The following is a 21,988-nucleotide window of genomic DNA, read 5'->3' as shown; positions in this document are numbered from 1 at the left end:
TAAATGTGCTTGTCTTCTTTCTTCATAATGGTCTTACACCACTTCAGTAATGTATTAAGTTGAACTTACAGTCTGCCAACAGAGGCCCATTTAGCTACTTAAGCTTAGCCTTAGAATTAAATACAGAAATGGCTGTGGCTGTGCCAGTATTAAGACTCAGTCCATTTACTGGCAAATACAGACATTTGCCTTTTCTATGTGTATCAAACTGAACATTTGACTCATTAATTATACATGTGTTTTTTGTCCTCTTCCTTTTTCTCATATACAGTTAAACTTCTCAAAATCACTCAGTTCTGTATGACCATCAGAATTATTAAAATATAATTACTTGAATAATTCCATACAATGTGGCATCTATACTTTAAATACTATTTTAAATACTATTAATTCTAATTGTTCACTTTAATAAATTAAGAATAGAGTTGATTTTGCTTAGGGCAACCATATGAATTCTGTTGTGTTTAGTTGTAAGAATCTAAATCAGTCTTTTAATTTATGGGTAGTTTCTGAATCAAATTCCTAGGTCAATACTTGAGATTTTCTAGTGCCTTTAGGTATTTATAGATTCTAGCCATTTAACAGCATATGCCTTTCAAACATCAATAATATTGTATGTGTCAACATGCTTAGGTATAAACCACGTTTAATAAGAGTATCTAATATGCAAGACACTGATTTATTTACATTTATTGAGCTTAAAACAAAAAATAAGGTACCTGAAGTGCAATGTGAGTGTGCATATACATAGAGAGACTGTAAGAAAGCTTTGTGTCTACTTTGACCTTTGTGCTGGTCAGGGACTCCCCTAGAAACACAAAACAGTTTATAGATGTTTGTTTTGTACGGACTGTGATCATCAGTAACATTTCTGACAGTCTGCAGTATTTTGCAGCATGTATTAATACCCCAACATAAAAGACACATGTATGCTCTGAAGAGCTGGCAATGGACTACAAAAAACAGAGAAAGATGCAGAGAAGGGAGAAGGGGGAAACACTCATGAAGTTAATACTATAAAGACATTTTTCACATCCGAAAAATACATTTTAAATGCAATATTTTATTCTTGATGTTCTCTTTAGGATGCATATTAGTAAGGAATAAAGGCTGTAACAGAACACAATGATTGCAGAACGTAATGAAAAAATTCTAAACTTTATCATGGCGTGAACTTATATCAAGTTACCAATGAGTGAGTAACCCCTATAGCTAATTTATTACTGCCATAGAACAAAAGATGAAAAAGGATAATTTCTTATGTAAAAACATGGGAGAATTGTCTCTTACAAAAGAAGACAGAAGGCTTGTTTTCTCACTCAGTGACTACTGAATTAAACTTCAAGCCTCTTTTGGAGCTCAGGGTTTTGATTCTGCAGTCTTCCTGTATCCCTTCCATGGTGGAATCAACAACCAAGCATGCCTATGCATCCTAGAGACGTTCTTACTAAAACTTATATTGCAGGTTATGCAATGGTTTGAGAGTTTTTCATAGCATCTAGAATACATAATAAAGATGTGCCTATAAATCAACTACTTTGTAAAGCAGTATGCATATGAGCACTTCATAATTCCTTTGCAGAACAAAAAGATTTATTTATCTGTTTATTTATTCTTCAGGAATCCAGAGTTTCTATCTATTCAAGTTAAAAACTGTCACATCAAAATTGATAGCAGCTTGGAGCTAAATAAATAAGTTCAGTCCTTCCTTGTGCCCTTTTTAGAATTAAAGAAACATATGTGTTTACTAAAGATCAGTTTCAGGTACAAGGCTCTTAAGAACTCTGACAACTCAGATAGGACCAACCTCCTCAATGATAACCAATTATATCTGCCACTTTGATGCAGTGGAAAAGGCAAGTATATTTCAAGCCAACAATTAGCACACCCTTAGAATTAAGCAAAAACTACACTCCTTCCTGCTGGTAGAATGTATCAGAGATTAAAACGCATACATATGCAAATTAAACCACTCCCAGTGTCATAAATGCTTTCTAGCTGTCACACAAGGAACGTTACATTATATTACATTAGAAAAATAATTTCGTTGCTGGGTTTTGCTGAATACTAGTGTGGATAGCTTTACCAAAATAAGTGATTATTAAACCTATTGTAAAAGGTGCATTATTTTTATCTAATAGCATTCTTTTCCTGCTCAACACCCCCTTTTTCAAATACTGAAAAAAAATAAATTTATCTGCCCATTTGACTTTCTCCTGCAAAATTAAAAATATCTCAGCATGAGTTGCATCCTTAATTCTTTTACTTTAACCTTTGAAAAGATGAAAAAAAAAAACAGCTGGGTGAGGTTCAATTTCCATCTCTCTCTGTGTGTGAAGTCCCACTTAGAATATTGCTACATCTGTAGTCATTTATTCAGGACTCTAGAGACTTTTACAGTTATTTTACACAGTGACTTCTCATATTCTAGAAATCCATACTAACACAGCCTGTTCCATTTAGCCTGGTACAGCCCTTATCTGTCCCAGCTGGAGGACAGGTTTGATATGCAGAGCTCTAGCATCTCTGCCCTTTACAGATATACAGAAGATGTAAGGCACCAGAATTAGTGAGAAATGAAAACCTAAATCTGCTCTTGTTGGTGTCAACTTCACTTTCTGACCCACTCACTGCTGTTCTGCCTGGTTCAGAAAATTCTAATAAGCCAGAATCAGAGCGTAAAAGGAAGCAAAAAATGAAGAGTAATATATCAGACACAGAGAAGAAGGCAGACAAAAACAAGAGGAAGGAAGTGGGATGGAGAAAATAATTTGCCTATTTCTGCCACTGAGTGAGGCTATGATGTGTAAGAAACTACCCAGTACCAGTAATGGTTATCAATTCCAGTTCAGAAGAAATGAGATAAAAATAAGCAAAAGATGACCAAGATATTTGGAACATTTATCTGAATTATTTAATTGTAAAAGAAGTTATAATGACTGAATAGTTAGTATCACGTAAGAAGAGTTGCACGACAAGAATAACTTTTTCCTTTTTTTAAACAGAGATTTGTTTTGTTAACAACTGCCGTGCTAGACAGAAGTTGTATTTGTTGTGCCCAGGCAGGAAACTGGCAGTAAAATATAGCCAATATGAAATGTAAAATAAATAAATAAATATATCCCTTGGTGTCACCGGAGATGTGACCCTTGAGCGGAGAACAATGACTCTCCAATTGGCTTTTTAGTTGATTCCTAGAACTTGCAAATAAATCCTAGCAGCTGATTAGCAATAAACTCAATTTATCTGATTTGCTTTCTTCTCTCTGAGGACATTCTCCTTACCCATAGCTGACAAAACAGCAGGAATCTCCTCTAGGAATAACCTCCAGCACTGCTGCATGAATTAACTTGGCAGCAGGTGCTCAGCAGGAGAGGGGACAATCACTTTCCACTCATCTTTCCAATTAACCTGCTGATCCTTCATTATAGCGCTGTTCAGGTTATTTATTTATTCATGTTACTTTTAGCAAAACAAGGAAAATTACACACGGGCAAAAAAACCCTAACCTTCTCTGTTAATAGAGCTCTAAAGTAACCTGCTACAGACAGAGAGACACCAAGTCTTTACCCCCATTCAGTGAGGTATATTCAGAAGGTCCTTTGACATTCTCAATATCTGTGTGAACATCCCTAATTCTGTACCCTTTTACAAGGGAAAGGATTGAAGAACTTCATCGAAATGCCAGAGTCCTATTAAATTCCACAGGAGCTATATTCTGTCGTGCAAGCTTAAGGAATAGTGCAAGTTAAGTGATCTTAATAATTGCCTTAACTCCTCACAATTTTTTCCATCACTGTGAGGTCAGAATACACAGCTCCAGGAATACATAACTACATTTTGGACCCACAGCTCATTTTTACCATTTTTTAAATGTAAAACCAAATCAATTATTTACATCTGTAGCTAACTCTCAGTTTTATAAATTTACAATCAATACAAAAGAGGTGATCAGGACAACATAATATAAGTGGATCACACCGTAAGATATCTGTGTTAGAGCATCATTCTGGTATAATAATAATTCATTCAACTAATTCACATTGGTCCCCACAAAATAAAAGAAACAACGTCTGACTTTTTTTTTTTTCTTCAGTTTTTTGTTGTTTCTTGAATGGCTAAATCATTTTCCATCATATTTAACGAGGAAACATTTAGAAAAAATTAGAGTTGATTTTTATCAGGGAATATTTTTTTCCAAAAAGAAGGAAGTTAAAAACTAATGAGTAACTAGAGAACAAAATTGCCAGATACTGTTATTTAATCCAGTTCTTACTGGCAGTACTGTAGCAAAGTAACTAACTCCAATTTACAGCTATCACCAAATCTTGATTTAAAGCTAGTTTAATGAACACATTTTATTTTTCTTGTGAGTCCATTTCTACTAGTTCTGCCTACAAGCAGATTTGTATAACAACCATGAAATAGACTGCTGTGGGAATATCTCCCTCACAGCTGAAACAAAGATTGACAATGTGGTAGGTCTTCCTAAGATACCCAGTGTGATTTCTAGGCAGAAGTAGTTTGAATAAGCATAACTGAGGACATGCTTAAAACTGCGCCAAGTACTTCTTGCAGATTCTCCACTATTTTCAAAACCTGTGATCTCTTTTGAGGTTTTTGGATGAAAGATTTTGAGAGAATTTAAGTGTAATGATTTTAATCCAAAGAACTTTTCTACTTATTGTGAATGAGTGATATCAATGCTTTAATGGCATTGACATCAAGACAGATGTGAAATCAACAAGCACGAGTTGAATTCATCTTCCACTTTTGTGCAAGACATGCATGTTGCAATTTTAAGTCAGACAATAAAATGATTGAACAAAAGTAAAAAAAATAGAAGTAGTCAGTTTATATCTAAGTGTCATTTTCTTTGCACACACTATTGCAATTCTTTAATTCCCTGATGATCTCTCTAATATTCTGAGATCAGTGGAGTAACCTGCGGTGCAACCTTCACCTACATAGCTATTTTTCGTTCTTTTCTCCCCCCCCTTTTATAATTTTCTCAGAAAAATCAAATCATTAACAGTATTAAGGACTTTGTGGTAGAAATCTATGCTGGATACATTACGTGGAGAAGGAAAGTTTTAATTGGAAACTTTACAGCTGGAAATTCTAGAACCACAACGAAGTATATTTCATTTCTTTATATTTATTAGGGCTATCTTTGAAACTATTTTCTGAAATCATTAGCTTAAGGGGAGTTTCTGTAAATTTTTTAGTTTAAAATCTGATTTTCTGTAATACAGAGAGTCCTTAGGCATAAGTAATAGAGCAGCAAGAACATCCTTACTGTGATACTTCCTGCTAATTTAAAAAAGGCCCTAGAAGAGGTTACTCAAAGAAGCTGTGGATGCCCCATCCCTGGAGGTGTTCAAGGCCAGGCTGGATGGGCCCCTGGACAACCTGGTCTGGTGGGAGATGTCCCTGCCAGGGGGTTGGAACTGGGTGATCTTCAAGGACCCTTCCAACCCAAACCACTTCTATGGCTACAGGTTCTATGATTCTAAGTTTGCTTGTTAAAAGTTTGCCTGTCTTTAGCATGTGGAGAAAAAACTATTTGTTCATTAGCATAACAATTTTGTTTCATGATTAATCTCAGCATTTTCAACACTGATGTATATATACACCAAATACATTTTTAATGAAAACTTATGTATACATATTAACATACATACGTATGTATATACATTTCATGTGTCATTTTACACATGTACATGAGTATCTTCCTTGAGGAGACAGTATCTCAAAATTAAAAAAAAAATCCCATTGAACAGCAGTATACAAAGAAGATGGCCCTTTGCATAATTTTTATATTGAATGCATAAGTATTTTGTTCAAGTAGAAGGCTTATAAAATAAGCTGAAAATAAAAAGATGCTATTTTTAAAGTATATTCTGACTTATATTAACCAAATCATACGGACACTGAAACATTCACAGGTATTTCAAACTGACTTGCTTTTCATGAATGTCAAAAATCTGTGATGCCTTCAAAAAAGTAGATTGATGACTGCTATCATGTTTGATAGCAGACATCAGGTTCAAAAGAAAAAAGTTTTTGTGCTATAAAATTACAGCTGACTGATCAAAGTGTCTCTGCTTCACCATACTGACATATAATGGCAATTTACAAAACATGCCTATGACACACTATCAACCATCTTAATGCATTTTTGTGTTTCTAGAAATCTAGAGTTTCTGGAATCATTTTAAACACCAATAAAAACACGGGTAAAAAAAAAAAGTTTTTCATGAGTGAAAATACATTGACAAGGTGAAGAATTGGAAAATGTAGTAGATACTATATTATATAGTATATTTTTTTTTTTTTTTTTTTTTTTTTTCCTTTACCAACTGGCCTAAATAATAACAGCTTATTCATCCAAAATGGAACTGCTGAATCTACCAGTGAATAAAGTAACTAAGCACATTTCCAGGGCATGTATTCCTCTGCTGATATAAAAAGTGCTGCTGAGAATTTTGAATTATGAACAAAATATTTCATCATGTAGAATATCTCACTCATGCAGAAATTACTTGAAGGGTGAATAATCACATTATTTTGGTGCAGAACTTGCAGTAAATAAATTTTTGATATAATTAATAATAACAATAAAACAAACCACCAAAACCCAGGCAAATAAGAGCAAAGTGATGGAGTCGGCATTTCCTCCTACTTTTTTTCCTTTGAAAAATGTGAACTTAGATAATAGTCTGTATAATTTTTGGTTCTATTCCTTTGGAAAAGTCTGAACTTTAGATAATTGTCTCTTAAGTATTCTAAAACTTTCCTTTGACCTTTAGTCCAGCAGAGCTATAATCATACCTAGCTATATGGTCACTTACAGTCTAGCAGCAACTATTGCATTTTGTACTTTATTTTTTTTTAACCCATTGAAGAAAGGATAGCAAATCCCTGCTAATGAAATAATGATGTTGAAGCATGTATTGTCTGAAATAATACTAATTCTACTATTAACAGGGCAGAAAAATAATCACGACATAATACCTCTCTCTCTTGTTAATATACAAGGCAATTTACTAATGGCAAGTCAAAAACAGGAAACCTTGGGCTCTGGGTCTGTTTAAGCTCTACAATCACTACTGTTCTCACTGAACAGTACCCTACCTCCATGATTTTAATCTCACCTACTCTGATTTTTTGCCCATTTATCTCCTCCAAGTTCCCTGATGCCAGTTGTGATTGACACTTCCATAATCTGAAGCAAATTCAGACCACTGAAGATGCAAGAGATGCTAAGATAGCACTGGCTTTTGCCTCTCATTTTTCTCGTCTGTATTCAACAAGCCAGCCACAAACTTGTTTACTAATAATCACATTGCTTTGACATGCTTTACTTTATTCGGATCACATCACTACATGGCATGTGCATTGAATGTTACATCTGTAAAGTATAAGAATTAATGCAGGTTGCCAAGCTCTAGTTTAGAAAGAGAGATGAAATGCCTGTCAAATGTGCTTAGCATTAAAAATACATTATTAACACAGCAATTTGCATAGACTGATGGATCATTTTTGAAATCTACATATTCTAGTTAATTCTATTATCTTGTTATTTTAACCAAAAAGTTTCAGAATGTAACACTGTGTATTGTAATGCTTTGATAGAATAAAGGCAATATTTTACATCTAAACCAAGAACTTTTCATTATTGTTTTACCAGATTCCAGCAAGATACTTTGAAGATAAATAAGAAAGCCAAAGTATCCCTAGGATTTGCCATCTGTATTTCTCTTTAGGGATAATGAATTCTTATTCTTTCCATGACTGCATACTTACAAGTGCAGTCAAGGAGGTGAAGCTAAGTAAAGACAGCTATTTAAGCCCCTTCTGTCACAGAGATTTACAGTTTTACACATTACATTGATTCAGAAATCTATTATGTGTAAAGCTAAATCTGAAGCAGATTCAATGAAATTTATAACACTTCTGTTAGCTGATGGAAGAGTTCCAAGGAATTCCAAACTAAGTTCTTTACCTTCCTCACATGTCCTTCAATTCTTACGTCAGTGACTTACTTTCTGGATCTGGAAAAGTTCAGTGTCTTCATGAATATTAAGACAATCATGGATGTTTGAATTGAATCTTGCTTTCTATAATTTAAACTATGAAAACAATAGTACAAAATATAGAACTTCAGTCGGAACATCTCTGGTTTTAAAATGTGATGTGTTTTTGGCATTTAAGCGAGTTTCACACTAAGCAAATTAACATCCACTTCCCCATGCCAAAATGATTATCTTTGCTGTCCAGATGCTATGGAACATGCACGTGCAGACCACAAGAATTTAGACTAATTCACTGGTAGATAATATAACAGTCCTTTAAATCTGAATCTGAAATCGGATCTATCAACCTAAAGCTTTGCTACGACAGTTAGTAAGCTAAATTCAGGGCATACCATTTTTTTTTTTTTTTGCTTTTTTTTTTTTTTTTTTTTTTTTTTTTAATATTATTACTACTTTTTTTTTTTAATAATGTTCACTTTAAAATACAGTGACAGAAAGCAACAACCAGACTATTAAAAGGAAAAAAAAAAAAAAAAAACCCACAGACACACAAAAACAACCAGAATTTATTGAAATGCTGCCTATTTGTACTGGTGTAATAAAGGTCTTGTCAGCACCTCCATTACAAAATGCCAACATTCAGGGGTTTACAAGTCTGACATAACAACTTGCTATGAAAATTTAGAATGTGCAATCTCTGCCAAAGAGCACTGAAAGTTAAATACAACCTACATTGGCTGTGGCACTTTTAAGTCAGAAAATATTTTTTTAAAAAATTACTTAACATTTTCTTGAACTGGTGTGATTTAACAACAACAAAAAAGTAGCTTTGATTTTAAAAAGTGCCAGCCCCTGCAGCTCCTACATACACAGAACTCCCTTTAACACCACTGAGAAAAATTTATGTGAGAGGACTGAAAGAAGTGCTATAATACATTTTTGTAAATGTCATCAGGAGTTATATTAGCTTTTTGTAATTTGAAAGACTGAAATGCTATGGTAGAAGATTGCCCCTGGGCACACAGGCAGTCTGATAATGACTTTTTGAAGATGTTCTCATATGCAGATTACATATAACAATTTGTTATCGTCAGAACGTTAATGGCAGTAATTTAGACCCCTGTCTTACATCCAAAATATATACAGTGTCTTATTATGTGCACACCTCTCAATGAGGATATCTCCTATGGTGAAAACTAATGGTCAGTTGAAATGCTGGACACAGCAAAATATGTCTAGAGAAGGAATTTCAGTAAGCCGAAAGAAAAAATATCCATTTGTAGAGTGCAATATAAAAGTTTCAAACAAAACATTCCAGATACTACTGGGAACATTTCTGCAAACCCTATACCTTCTGTATACTGTAAGTACTATGTACAGGAAAGTTGACGTAGCCAAAAACTCCAGGCTAGCATGTACAATCAGATTATTGATGTCTACAGAAACATATATGCATATGCCTTTAAATTTTAAGATCTGTGCATACTGCGAGCCCCTAACTTTGCATACATGCTATACACATCATGACACAAAGCACAACCAGGAAAGAAGAAGGAGCCATTAAAAGATGTCAACATTTGAGTTCTGTCTCACAGCTGTAGAATTACTTCAAAGTCAATGCTTATATTAATAAATACCATAGATTTACAAGCTAATTTATAGCATCAGTTCATAAGATGTTCTAGAATTTTCACAGAACCACAGAATATTCAAGCAAGGCCATCCAGACAGCTCTTGAATCCAAGGATGGAGATTCTGCACATAGTAAAGCATTTGTCAGTCACAATTCAAATCCATGAGCAACAAAATAGAAAACATCTTATTCATTAGTACTCTTCACGTGATGCTGAGGAATTATAAGGAACAAATAGGTAATGAACCTCTACGCAAAGAGATCAACTTGCATATCACAGTGAAATTGTTTCCTGTTGTCCTGTTGTCTTCTAATTCATGATAAGAGTCTGTCAAAATACAAATGAAGTGTGTAGGCAAGAGCCACAATAAAAAAATATGAAGCAGTGTCAAGTAACAGCATTACTAGGCAATGATATTGGCAAAGGAGAATACACCTTAATATACAAACCAACCAACCAACCAAACACAAACCTATGAGCTTGAAGGAAAACTTAGTGCAAAAGAAGAGCAGAAAAAAACAAACAAACAACAACAAAAAAAACCACCACCACCAACAACAACAACAAACAGATACTTTGAAAAATAGAACAAAAGATACATGTTTGAAAAGGAAAAAAAAAATCAAGCAAAAACAAATTTAGTATAGAAAAAGCGAGGTTCTTTGAAGCAAGTGGATCTGCTACACAGACTGCCCTAGAACTCTACGAAGTTTTTAGCAAATACTTCTATGGTCCGGTGAGTTAGCAGGAGACAAGCACAAAACAAGAGAAATATGTTACAGGAGATTATTTTTCTCATTCAAAAATAGAAAATGGTAGCACAGAGACAGAAGCTGTGGGATAGATAAAGATGGTATAGAAAGAGACATCTGGCATAGAATCAACTACATTCCTCTGTATTTAGTATTCCAGGTCCTTAGGCAGGTCTCCATTTCATTTCTTGAGCTACAGAATCACTTCTACACGTTTTGCAACTAGGAGTTTCAGAAAAATCAAAAGAGACAGTGTAATGCACTCTTGAAAATCTCATTCCTTACTGATCTGTAGGGAGCTGCTAACAGGTACCATTAACGTCATATGTTAGTACCAGATGAACATTTTAAAAGAATGTCTGCAATGAATGCATGGCATAAATGACAGACACGGTGATCAAAAGACTTGTCCAAAATCATACAGGAAACCTGTAACCAAACTATACAGAACTATTCTGACCTCCAGAACAATTCCTTAGCCAAAAAACATCACTCTTGTAGATTGCTCTTAGATCAAAGGGGCTTAATCTGTATTGGGTGAACACTATATAATTTATAGAACAGTTATATATAATGGATTAAAGTGCTATAGAAGGTGACATGGCAGAGTTCAGCAAGGTTCAGGAGTGACAAGCTCAAAAATGCTACATGAAATATTTTAAAAAATTTCTTATGATTTCCTATAACCTAGCTTTTTAGATTTTAGCTTTTATTTAGATTAGACTGAATGAAAGATTCCTAACAAAATCCAAACAAAATCAGAATTCTATGTGTTTTTATGAAAGCAAGATGAAAATTGTCATTTATTACATTATTAAAAAAATATTATTAATTTATTACATTATTAAAAAAAAAATAGTGTTCAGGTTCAAGACAGGCCTACAGTCTCTAGAATACAAGCAGAGTACTGTTATCGACATTTAGTGATTATTACCAATCCTACTCTTAAGTTTTGTGATCTCAATACCTAACTCCATTCAAAATTCCACACAAAATGCTTTATTTCTGAGTAATCTCTTTTTATAGAATCGGATGTATGAAAAAAATACTTTTTTGTAACAATTACTCCCCTGGAATGCACATAGCCATTAGCCTACAGCAGAAGTTAAGTTTACTTACTTGAGCCCACAATTAGAGTTTAGGTCAATCTGAAGTGACCTGACTTTGCTATCTTAATATAGGCAGGCAGCTATCACTGCTCAGCTGCTTCACAGCAGTCTACTGTGTAGTCTACTACACACCCAGCCATGTTACCTTCCAAAGACCCCACTAGCTCTTCCTCTCCAGTACCATCAAGCAGACATCTGGTCCTTTTCTTGAAGTTCTTCTATTTATCTCTCCCTAATAAGCTGCCTTATTATTTCACTTCAAGCAGGGGCCCATCTTCACTCCTTCTATAATCAGCACTGATTACCAAGTATGCGTATCCTATCATTTTAGCTACCCTCTCTCCCTAAACCAGAAGGGTCAACTTCTTGTTTCATTTATTTTCTGTATTTGGCTCAGAATGCAAGATCTCTGCATTCAGGAATATCACGTACTTTACCTCTTTTCTAGCCCTTAAATGGATTGCCTTCTAGGCATATTTATTATATAAACATTAAATACTAATAATTACATAAATATGTGACTAATTACTGGATGCTTGCCAAATAGAATACATCCTAATTAGACTGAATTAAATGAAGACCAACAATGTGACTCATTTTACAACAAGGCCACCCATGCAAATTACAAAATCACAAGTTGATGGGAAAATATCATAAGTGGTATCAAAAGATAAAACACACATACAAAACCACACCAGAATAAAGGGGTTTTGTCGTTTTGTCATTAAAGCTTGGTACATGAAGCACTGGTCAAAATTATTAAAAAATGGCTATGTCACTACTGTAGTTGCTCTTGCCAAAGAAATACAGCCTTGAAAGGAGTGAGGATGAAATGAAGGAGTATGGAATAAATGTGATCACATCAGACAGCTTCAGGAGAATGCATAGACATACAGTCCATGTAATAAGCAATGTAATGGTCTCCTCCTATGAAGAATGACTGATTCCAGTAATAATTACTTTCTTCCTGTACACCACTTGTGTAATTGGTTCAAAACAGGATGCAAACTGGTACATGGTCCTTGTCCTTTTCAATCACATTACAATGCTTTTCAGTAGTCTGTTTAGACGAGCCTTTTGGCTAAGTGTGAAAAATGAATACCTTCCATCTTAATGGAGGAACCATGTTCCAACAGTCTGTATACTTTCTATGTGCTGTATGGTGGATTTATTATAACACAGATTAATAAAATTAACATTTTAATAATCAGAAGAAAAAATTAACTGCTAATTTGTGATGATTTCTGCTTTTTTTTTTTTTTTTTTTTTTTTTCTTTCTTTCTTTTTCCATTTTTAGCCTATTTAAATTCTCACTCTAGTGGAAAAGTGGGTGGTTTTTAATCTTTACTGCAACTGCAACTTCAAAATGGGACTACTAGCTAGTTTCTCATTAAATGGCAAAAGAAAAGTACAACTAAAACCAATAATAAATAAATTGTAATTTCCCCTCAACAGCATATATTAGAGCATGATAAAGCAAAGCATTCCATTACAAGAGCAACCAATAAATTTATAAGGCACAAAACAAGGAAGAATATGGTTTCGTGCCATAATTACATAGCTACTTAGAAAGAAAATGCATATATTCAAAATAAAAGAAAACCTAACAGTGAGCTGAAAGCAACTTGTTAAGATAATAAGGTAATATTGTTAAGGTAATACAGTAATATATTGAGATGGCAACAGGGCAGAGGCCCCAGCAGAAACTTCAGCTCTGGGACATCGTCCCTCCTACCGAGTGATTTAAACCTGCTCTCAATCAATAAAACATAGGCAGTGCATTGCCCATGAACACTTCCATCTCAGGAGTTGTTCTATGCAGAAAACATGGAGGATCCACTAAGAAACCAGAAGTTCTACTTTGACAGAAATCTCTTAATATGTTTTCAGAAGATAGATGATTAAAAACATGTAAACTTATCTCCATATATCCTATATGCAGTTAATTATAAAACAAACAAAAAGACAGACAGAGAAACCAACAAAAAAACATACAAAGAAACATATGGCATGGAGCAGTGGAAGGGATTACTCCTGCATAGTCTAAGCGATGCAATACACTTCAGAGATTTTATATATCTTCTTCAACAGATCCTGTGATCTTTTTTTTTTTGTGAGAAAAATATTTCTGTTTTATAAGCACCTTAGATTCCCAATGCAAACTGTCAGCTGAAGAAATACTACATCATTCAGAGAACCTAGTAAGCGTAGCAAACATGACAAACGATAGTGATGAACCGTTATGCAGACTTCTCCTCTCACTCCCACTTGTTAAAGACCTACGCTTTCATGAAAGCTGATCTGCCCATCTAGGACAACAACTTGGTTAATTCACCTAACATTAAAGCAAAATGTATGTTAGAACTTTATTTTAATGTGATTAAATAGTACTAAGCTTACTAATCTGCATATATAATCATAGCATTTTAAAACACAAACAACTTGTGAGATGTAAGGAGCACATGTCTGCTGTCCATATGCTAACTTACAGATCAGAAGTGGAGAAGACATTGGAAATAGTCTGTCCAAACAGACATTACCACATTAAAAAGTCTGGAACTTCTTTTCCAACTTCCATATATATAAATTTTGTTTCTATTTTGTTTGTTTAAGAAAAAAGAAATAAATATAACACTTGTAATAAAACAATGAATAGGGAAGTGTAAGGGAAGAGAAAGGAGACAGTAACTGAATTTCCATTTTCCTATGCAGAAATATTTCACAAAATAGATGTGTTTTTGCTGCCATATTCGACTACATATCAGTGATTTTAAAACTAGACACAGATAAGAGAGGAGGCAAATACTACTATGAAATACATTTGAAGTCCTATAATGTAACTATCATGGTTGCTGTTACATTTCAAGGAGTTATGTTTTTAGGGAGCCCTTGATAAGTAAAGGGCTATTTAAGCAATGTTTAACAGGAAAGACCAATTCCAGAAGGATAGTAATTGTGGATCTTGCTGTTGTCCTGTTAAAAACTAACACAGAAGTTCTGTACTCAGTAAGAACCACACCTTTCTTTTTGCTAAGCTGTGCTGTTTTGAGACACCAAATTGTTATTATTTTCTTCACTATGTTGCTGAAATTAACTCATACTGAGGATTCAATTTGTTCTTATCTCTATTGTTTCTTTCAACCATGTTGCACATCATCATTACTAAAAGAAATTTATTTTCATGATAATTTGCTGGCCAAAATCTTTTCCTCTTCTCTTTCGTTTTCACAACCTTTTATGTACTTACTCTTTTAAAGTAATGTCAGTGTTGCTCACCTTTCTTTACTTTTATTATGAAATTAAATAATTTAACTGGAAAAAGATAAGTATGTTACACTGTCTGGGCATGATAAAACTCCTACAGCAGGAAGATTCACAGCTGTCCAATCCATCTCCTCATCATGAGTAAGCACTGTCATACATATGGTACACAACACTGACCTCAGATCTTTTTCACTCAGATTGCATCTGGTTCTTAATTAGTTTGATTTACAAAATGAAACATAATTGATGCCTTGGCAACATTATTTGTGCTAGCAGCACAAATAAAAAATTAAGAATAAGTGAAGTAAAAGTCTCTTCGGTCATGTATGCATAATAGTATGCTGTATACACGTATATACAGTATTATCCTGGTTTTCCTCACTCACATTTTGTGTTGTTTTGGACTGGGTCATGTTTAGATTGATTTCCTGAAATATCTATGTAATTGTGATCAATTTACATAATAGAAAATACTTTTTCTGCAAGGGTATAATGCTGTGGAAATTACTCTTATTTTCCACTCTGTATATACAACTCTTCTGTAGTTGTATAAAGGTTTACATTTGTGAGGGTTGGAAAGAAGTTGTCATCACAGAGCTAAACTAAAACAGTGCTGAAAAATTAAACAGCATTAGGAACAGAACTGCTCCCAGAGAAACACTTTACCAGCAGCAAAACTGTAAAAAGTACAGACGTGCTGGGGAACACAGAAGAGCTGTGAAGAAGAGCCTAGAGATGCCTCAAATTGGACAATTGGCTTACCAGATGGCCCCCTCCTTGCTGGTTCATTCATCAGGTTGGCCTGTCCAGTTGAATGAAGACTTGATGGATCACTTCTGGCTTAGGGCGGAGGAGAGAGGGAATCTGTCTGTCTGGAGCCCTGCATCCTGAATACAGGAGAGGAGTGAATAAGGTTTCAGATGGACAGAATAGACAGAATGGTCAAAGTGTGGAGGAGCTTGGTAGCTGAGGTTAGTCTTTGAAGAGCTGATTCTATTTTTCTGACATTCACTTTCAGCTAGAGCAGTTAAAGGCACCAAGAAGAATTCATCTTGTTTTTTAGCTTATCGAAGTGTTGAAAAGCACACAACCATTGTAAGAAGGTGTAAATCATCCAGATAAGACTAAAAAGTATGTTTGCAGAGGAACTGCACTTAGTCTTCACCTGTTCTGTAGTTCTAATTAGAAGGGAGTCCAGAAAGAGCAGTGATCTGCATGCAAGAAGAAAGATGGGAAAGACAGCAGAAGCAGGTGTCAGTGAAGAAAGTGGCACAAAAAGGATTGGAGTGGAGAAATGCTGGTTTCCCATCCACATGAATGGAATCTTCACTTCAGAAAATAACATCACATCCGTCTATGCCAGAGAAGTTGTTTCAAATAGCACTCAATTGATATTCAACATCAAGGAAAAACAGAACATCAGGGAACAACGGAACATAGTCAATAGCGATGTAAAGTAATAGAAATAGTAAAGAAAAAAGGGGGAAAGGAAGCAGAAAGCTATTAGGTATGAAAGATATATACTGAGAATATTTTCAATCATGTTCTCAGACTAGATGGGACTAACACTACTGTACCATGAGAAGCGTAACCTTACTAGGACTGCAAAACGGTATAGTAGAAAGGAGTTGAATATATAACTTCAACAACAATGTGAAATCATACAATGGAAATGAAAATGCATTCAGTGCCTGGCAAGTCAGAACTTCTGAGCACTACTGGAATGTATTGGGGTCCCTTGGTGATATAATAATTAACTTGAAATTCTACCAGTCTTCTAGAATTTGAGAACTATCAAAAGATGTATAGTACTGATATCCACCTGGCATTGCTTATTACTTTATCACTAGCAAAAAGGGCTTATCTTTGTGATTCTTCAGAAACCACAGGATGACTCTGCATCTCAGAATTCTGTCAGATATGTAAATAAGAACATTGGTTACTTTTCCTATAAAGAATGATCTAAAATATTTCTGATCCAAAGCACTTTCAATCTGGTCAATTGTCTATGGAATAAGGATGAAGAAAGCTAAGTTTAGTAAATACAGAACAGCATTTCCTCTGTTAGAAAAACAAATTATTTCAGGGACTCAAAATTTATTACCTCAGGCAAACACACACCATAGGAAAAGCATTTGTACTAGCTGAATACCACTTTTTGGCTATTGATGGATTGTAAGCTAGAACCTGTCCTTCTCTTTTTCAGGCCAGGATCTTTCTGCCTGCCTGCTCCAATAGTGGAGGAGCTAAGCAGCAGAGTGTTTCTCTTACCACCACACAGCTGGACTGTAATTCTTACTTGCTTTCCAGCACATAGACCAAGAAACACTTGAGACATTACTCTTAGAATTGGGCTTGGACCCAGCAGTGTAATCTAAACTTGTAGATAATACATAGAATGTAGTAGTTTGAGTCTATAAAAAGCATTTTGACTTTTACCTGAGAAATGTAATTTTATATCCAAAATATAGGAGTTTTCTGAAATACAATTTCACACCAAAATACTCTGAAGCAACAGAACTAAAATGTTCCATAGGACTAAACAGTTCATTATTAACTATACCGTTCTAAAAATAGTAATAACTTGAGATTGTTCTGTTATCCTCAGTTTCTATAAATGTTGAACTTTGCTATTTAAACAGCTCCACTTTTAACGCCATGCTGGGAAGAAAAAAAAAAAAAAAAAAGATTGATAGCATATTATTTATAATATCATGTGGTTTGTTGTTGTTGTTGTTGTTGTTGTTGTTTTTTTGTTTTGTTTTGTTTTTTGTTTTGTTTTTCTTCATTATGAGCACTCCTGGAAAACATGACCTGTGTCTGTGGATGGCAGATTGGCACAGAAATCCCAGCTTATAGAACAGTTTGTGTTTGTTGTTTTTTAATACATAGGTATAATTTATTTTTAACTCTACTACTTTCACAACGAATGCATATTGCTATGCAAGCATTCCTTGTGACTTGGGACATATTAGAACTGTACTTTGAAAGTCCAAGTATCGATGTATAAAAATATGGTGTTGATAATTACAGACATCAGAAATATATAAGCATGTGCTTTCCCTGGAGAATTGCTATCATGAAACGCCCTCTGGCATGGATGGCAGCTGGGCCACAAAGTTTCCCAAGGCTCTTGAAAAATTGTATTAAACTGCAAAGAAGAGGATTTACAGCTCCTATCTAAGGGACCATATGGGTGCTGTTATTCTAGATGTTCATTGTACATCCATCAAGAAAAGATGGGTTTAATGATGTCCTTGCTAAGGCAATTTGTACTTGAGGTCAGTGGGTTAACTTTGAAATTGGGCAACGTGGAAGGAGGGCAATGAAATAGCAGTGCCTCCTCTTAGCTTTCTGAGGTATATATTTGGAAAGAAAAGTCAATCAAAACCACAGAAGATGCTTTAGCTGGCAGCTGAGACAATGGCAGAGAGACTTATCAAGAAATGCAAAAGGAAACTGATTCAGGGAAAGAAACTCATTTTAGCATGCGTCTCTTGTGGGAACAAAAGACTTGCCCTCCAGGTATGCATTTGACAGATGCTGCTAAAAATATTTTCAGGAAAAAGATGTGGAAAAAAATAGGTTTTATTATATTAAAAGCACCATGAAACAGAAATACTTTCAAAAATTAAGTAGTTCTGATCAGTTGCTTTTATTTTCTTACCTAGGACATCAAAAAGAGAGAGAGGTTGCATGTATTATCTTCTCTAGCAATTTCTAAATAGTTTAGAAATATGTCTTTATTAATGGTGAGGCAGTGATGAGAACTAGCAAATTTTGAATAAGATGTGCAATAGTGTCCAAAGGCATGCAAGCCAGTTAGTGATTGAAGTGATTATAATACCAGGCTATTTCCTTTTAAGTGAATGACACGTTGCCTACTACTTTCAAGGCAGCACAGATCAAGTGACAGATTAAACTTGCTAGATTGGAAGAACAAAAGAAATGGGCATTTAAACATGAATATTCTTGGAGCTGTTACAGGTATCATAAGTATAATAGAGTATTCATGGTTAAGCATAAATATTAAGTTTGATACAGAGAATGAACGGAACAGTTCATCACTGAAGTACAATGAAGTATATGTTTCAATTGGAAAACAAACCAAAACAAAACAAAACAAACAAAAAAAAAAACACCACCACCACCAAAAGAAACTCTTTCTTTCTGTTGCACTCATGATAATCAGGTTGGCCCAAAATCAGAGCTCCAGAAAGACATTGAATATTTTGGGGAGAGGGCAGGCTGATTACTTATAAGGCTATTGGACATCTGCAGGAATACAAATGTGTGCCATTAGGTTGGTTTTCTTAACCCTAAGGACAAGGTCTGCCCATGTTCCAAGCAACCCTGTGATTGCTGCTCCTAAATGAGCCCTAGTTAGAGGTGTGTAATACCACATTTACACAGTAGTGATGCACCATTACTTCTGCCAGAATAGCTGTTGCATCAAAGGCACTGTAGAACATTTTATTCAGGGTTTATTCCGTTAGGAAACAGAATTTGGCATGAGAAAAATGGAAATGCAATGGAAACATCTTTTGGGAAAAACTTCAAGTCACTTTATGGCAAAGATGTATTTGCTAGTTTTTGAAAGTAAAAATTGCATTGGCAGCATATCAAAATGTTTACATCTGTGAAAATGCTTTTAGCAAAAAATTCTGTTCTCACTTGAATAAACTAAGGAAACCATACGAACAGTAGGAATTGGATGCTGACAACAGGTATTGCTGTGAGTGTATTGTTTAGCATGCAGGAGACGATCAATGTACTGGCATTAGATTTTAGGTAATGCTTTGCGAAGACCACTCACCTGAAAAAACAGTCAATAAATGCTAATTCCATTTCCAGAGGTCTCATTTCAAGTTACTGATGCCATGACAGTACAAAATACTTAACAGTCATCTAAGTTCCTGTCAGTGTTTTGTTATTCGTTGTGCTCCTACAGTTTTTTGCGCGAGTTAATTACATTCAGCTAAGGATTCAACAACACATCGCTAGAATGTATCAACATCTGTCTAAACATCAGATATTTTCATCTTAAGTTTTAGGTTCTTGCTGGTTTGAAGTTTGTCAGAAGCACTACACAAAACATTTATTATCATTTTTCCCATTTCTGCTTCTCTCCAGAAACCCAGCACAGAGACGTGAAATGTAAGCGATCAGGCAGTCTGTCTGAGTTTGTGCAGTCAAGGCTTTGATATGGCATAGACTCACAGGTTTAGTCACCTGGATCAACAGAGAAAACATTACGTGATTTCCCCTGTTCCATTAACTTCTTACATTTTTACCACAATTTAATTATTTCTCTTGTGAGGGGATAAAAGTTTATGCATCTGGTAGGCCAAATGTGTTCCTTAGATAACAATTTGAGACAGTAAGATTGTTTTCCTTCAGATTATCAGTAGTTGCCCATTTAGCCAAGGCACAAAACCTAAGAAAAACTACTCTGTAGCAGACATTTGAGCTGGAAAAAGAACAGGAGGAACAGATCAGGAGATATGAGAAATAAAGATCGCTGAGAGATGATCTGCAGACATTTGATATGTATGATGACAGTTAAACTTACATTTTTACATTACTTACATCAGAAAGACACTACAGCCTCTTCAGTTATTTTAGGACATCCTGTCTACACAGAAGACATTGTAAATATGCAAGTTTAACAGCACAAAGAAAGAAAGGATGTTGGTATATCCATTAAAGGAACAGATTCTGCTATGATCACAGGATAATTTTTACAAAACATAATTTAATCTTTGGGAAGTAGCATTTGTTTTTGTTTTCTGGTTTCTGATGAAGACATACCATTGTGTCACCCAGTTAAACGGATTTGGCAATAACAAAGTAGTCTATCAGAATATTTGTAGTATAATTGGGGAGCACAGTTAATTACTGAAGTATCTTGTGAAGTTGCCTTAGGGCAATCTGGAAAGTATTAACGACAGAATTAGCTCATAGGCAACAGAGTACATGAGTTAATGATTAAGCTTATATCCCATAAAGCAAGATAAAATTCCAAAATACTTCCATCTTAGTATGAGGGAAAGAAACAGAGCATTGCAGCCTTCTTCCCCCAGCAGATGCCAAAATGCATTGTTTCCATACTAGTGACAACAGATCTCATTTTGTGATCATTATTTTGTGAAGTACAGAAGTAATTGCCAAATGTCACAATCCTATCTAAAGCACAAACTAAGAATCCAAAAGGACAGTATTAATTCAGAAAATCTCTTGAGGGGTGCTTTTTGTTACCTCTGCTCTTGAGAGAATTTTCAGAAAGGCAAGATATGAAAAATAACTTTTAAAAATCACTAATGCTGGCAAATAAAAGATCAGGTTTCTGTGTTTTATTTCCTGAGATAATGGAATCTATTTGTAAGATCCATAAGAGGACAGCATTTATTCTGCAGGAATCATGGCAATCTTTGCTGCCTTGAATTAATCCACAGGGCTAGGAACATGAAAGGAAGTCAAGGCTGTGGTGTCACAGTCAGGAAGACATCAAGGATTTTGACCACCAGGGTCAGGAAATGTTTTCCAGTTCCAAGCCTAAGTGGGTTGTGCACTGATCTAATCCTCAGAAACACCTTTCTCCAGAAATGAGAGCAGGTTCTGTTATAGGCATTTTCTTACATTAACAACCCATAGCAAACTGGCTTTTAGACAGTCCAAACATGCATTAGTACAACTAAGTACAACTATTAGTACAACTAAGGAGAATTTTGATTGATCAGTTCTGTTTTTTGTTTTTTGTTTTTTTTTTAGGATCAATGGAGTTAGTTCACAAATAATCATTGATGCTTATCTGGCAGATATACACAAGCCAAAGTCATGTTCAAGTTCAGTGTTTAAGTGGCAGAACTAAATAAAGATTTAGTAGAGATTTATGATGTTTAAATGATATAAAACCTCACCCCAACCAAATTATACCCTGATTTGGCTTTGACAGGAATATTTGCTTCTTGTGGGAGTTCATGTTCTAGCATCAGCCATGCACTGCATCCCTTGCTGAGCAATGTTGTTAGAAAATAATGATACTTATAGTGGAAATTTTATCTTTGCATGCTGAAGGATTATATCAGAAAAGTCTTTTCAAGTGCATTTTTGCTTCCAGGAGATTTCAGTTGGTGGTTTTAAAAGGATTTACACACATTTAACCAATTAAAATGCACAAAAAATTACCA

The 21,988-nt window shown here is 34.8% G+C and overlaps 1 protein-coding gene across 3 annotated transcripts in view; it reads right to left on the bottom strand.

Moving 5' to 3' along the window:
- The window catches only part of CDH8 (cadherin 8), a 147,654-nt gene that overhangs the window by 4,290 nt on the left and 121,376 nt on the right, over positions 1 to 21,988 (bottom strand). The window contains exon 12 of one of the 3 annotated variants that reach the window (XM_032195343.1): positions 15,561 to 15,685. The exons of 1 other annotated variant lie outside the window; for it this stretch is intronic. In XM_032195343.1, coding sequence (XP_032051234.1) covers positions 15,591 to 15,685 — 95 coding nt within the window. In that variant the 3' untranslated portion in view covers positions 15,561 to 15,590. Of the gene's footprint in view, positions 1 to 15,560; positions 15,686 to 21,988 lie in introns of those variants that run through there. One more of the 3 variants, XM_032195344.1, reaches the window with a different exon arrangement.

Source organism: Aythya fuligula, chromosome 12 (genome assembly GCF_009819795.1).
Source record: "Aythya fuligula isolate bAytFul2 chromosome 12, bAytFul2.pri, whole genome shotgun sequence".
NCBI classification, from domain to species: domain Eukaryota; kingdom Metazoa; phylum Chordata; class Aves; order Anseriformes; family Anatidae; genus Aythya; species Aythya fuligula.
This window is presented reverse-complemented; position numbering and strand designations above follow the sequence as displayed.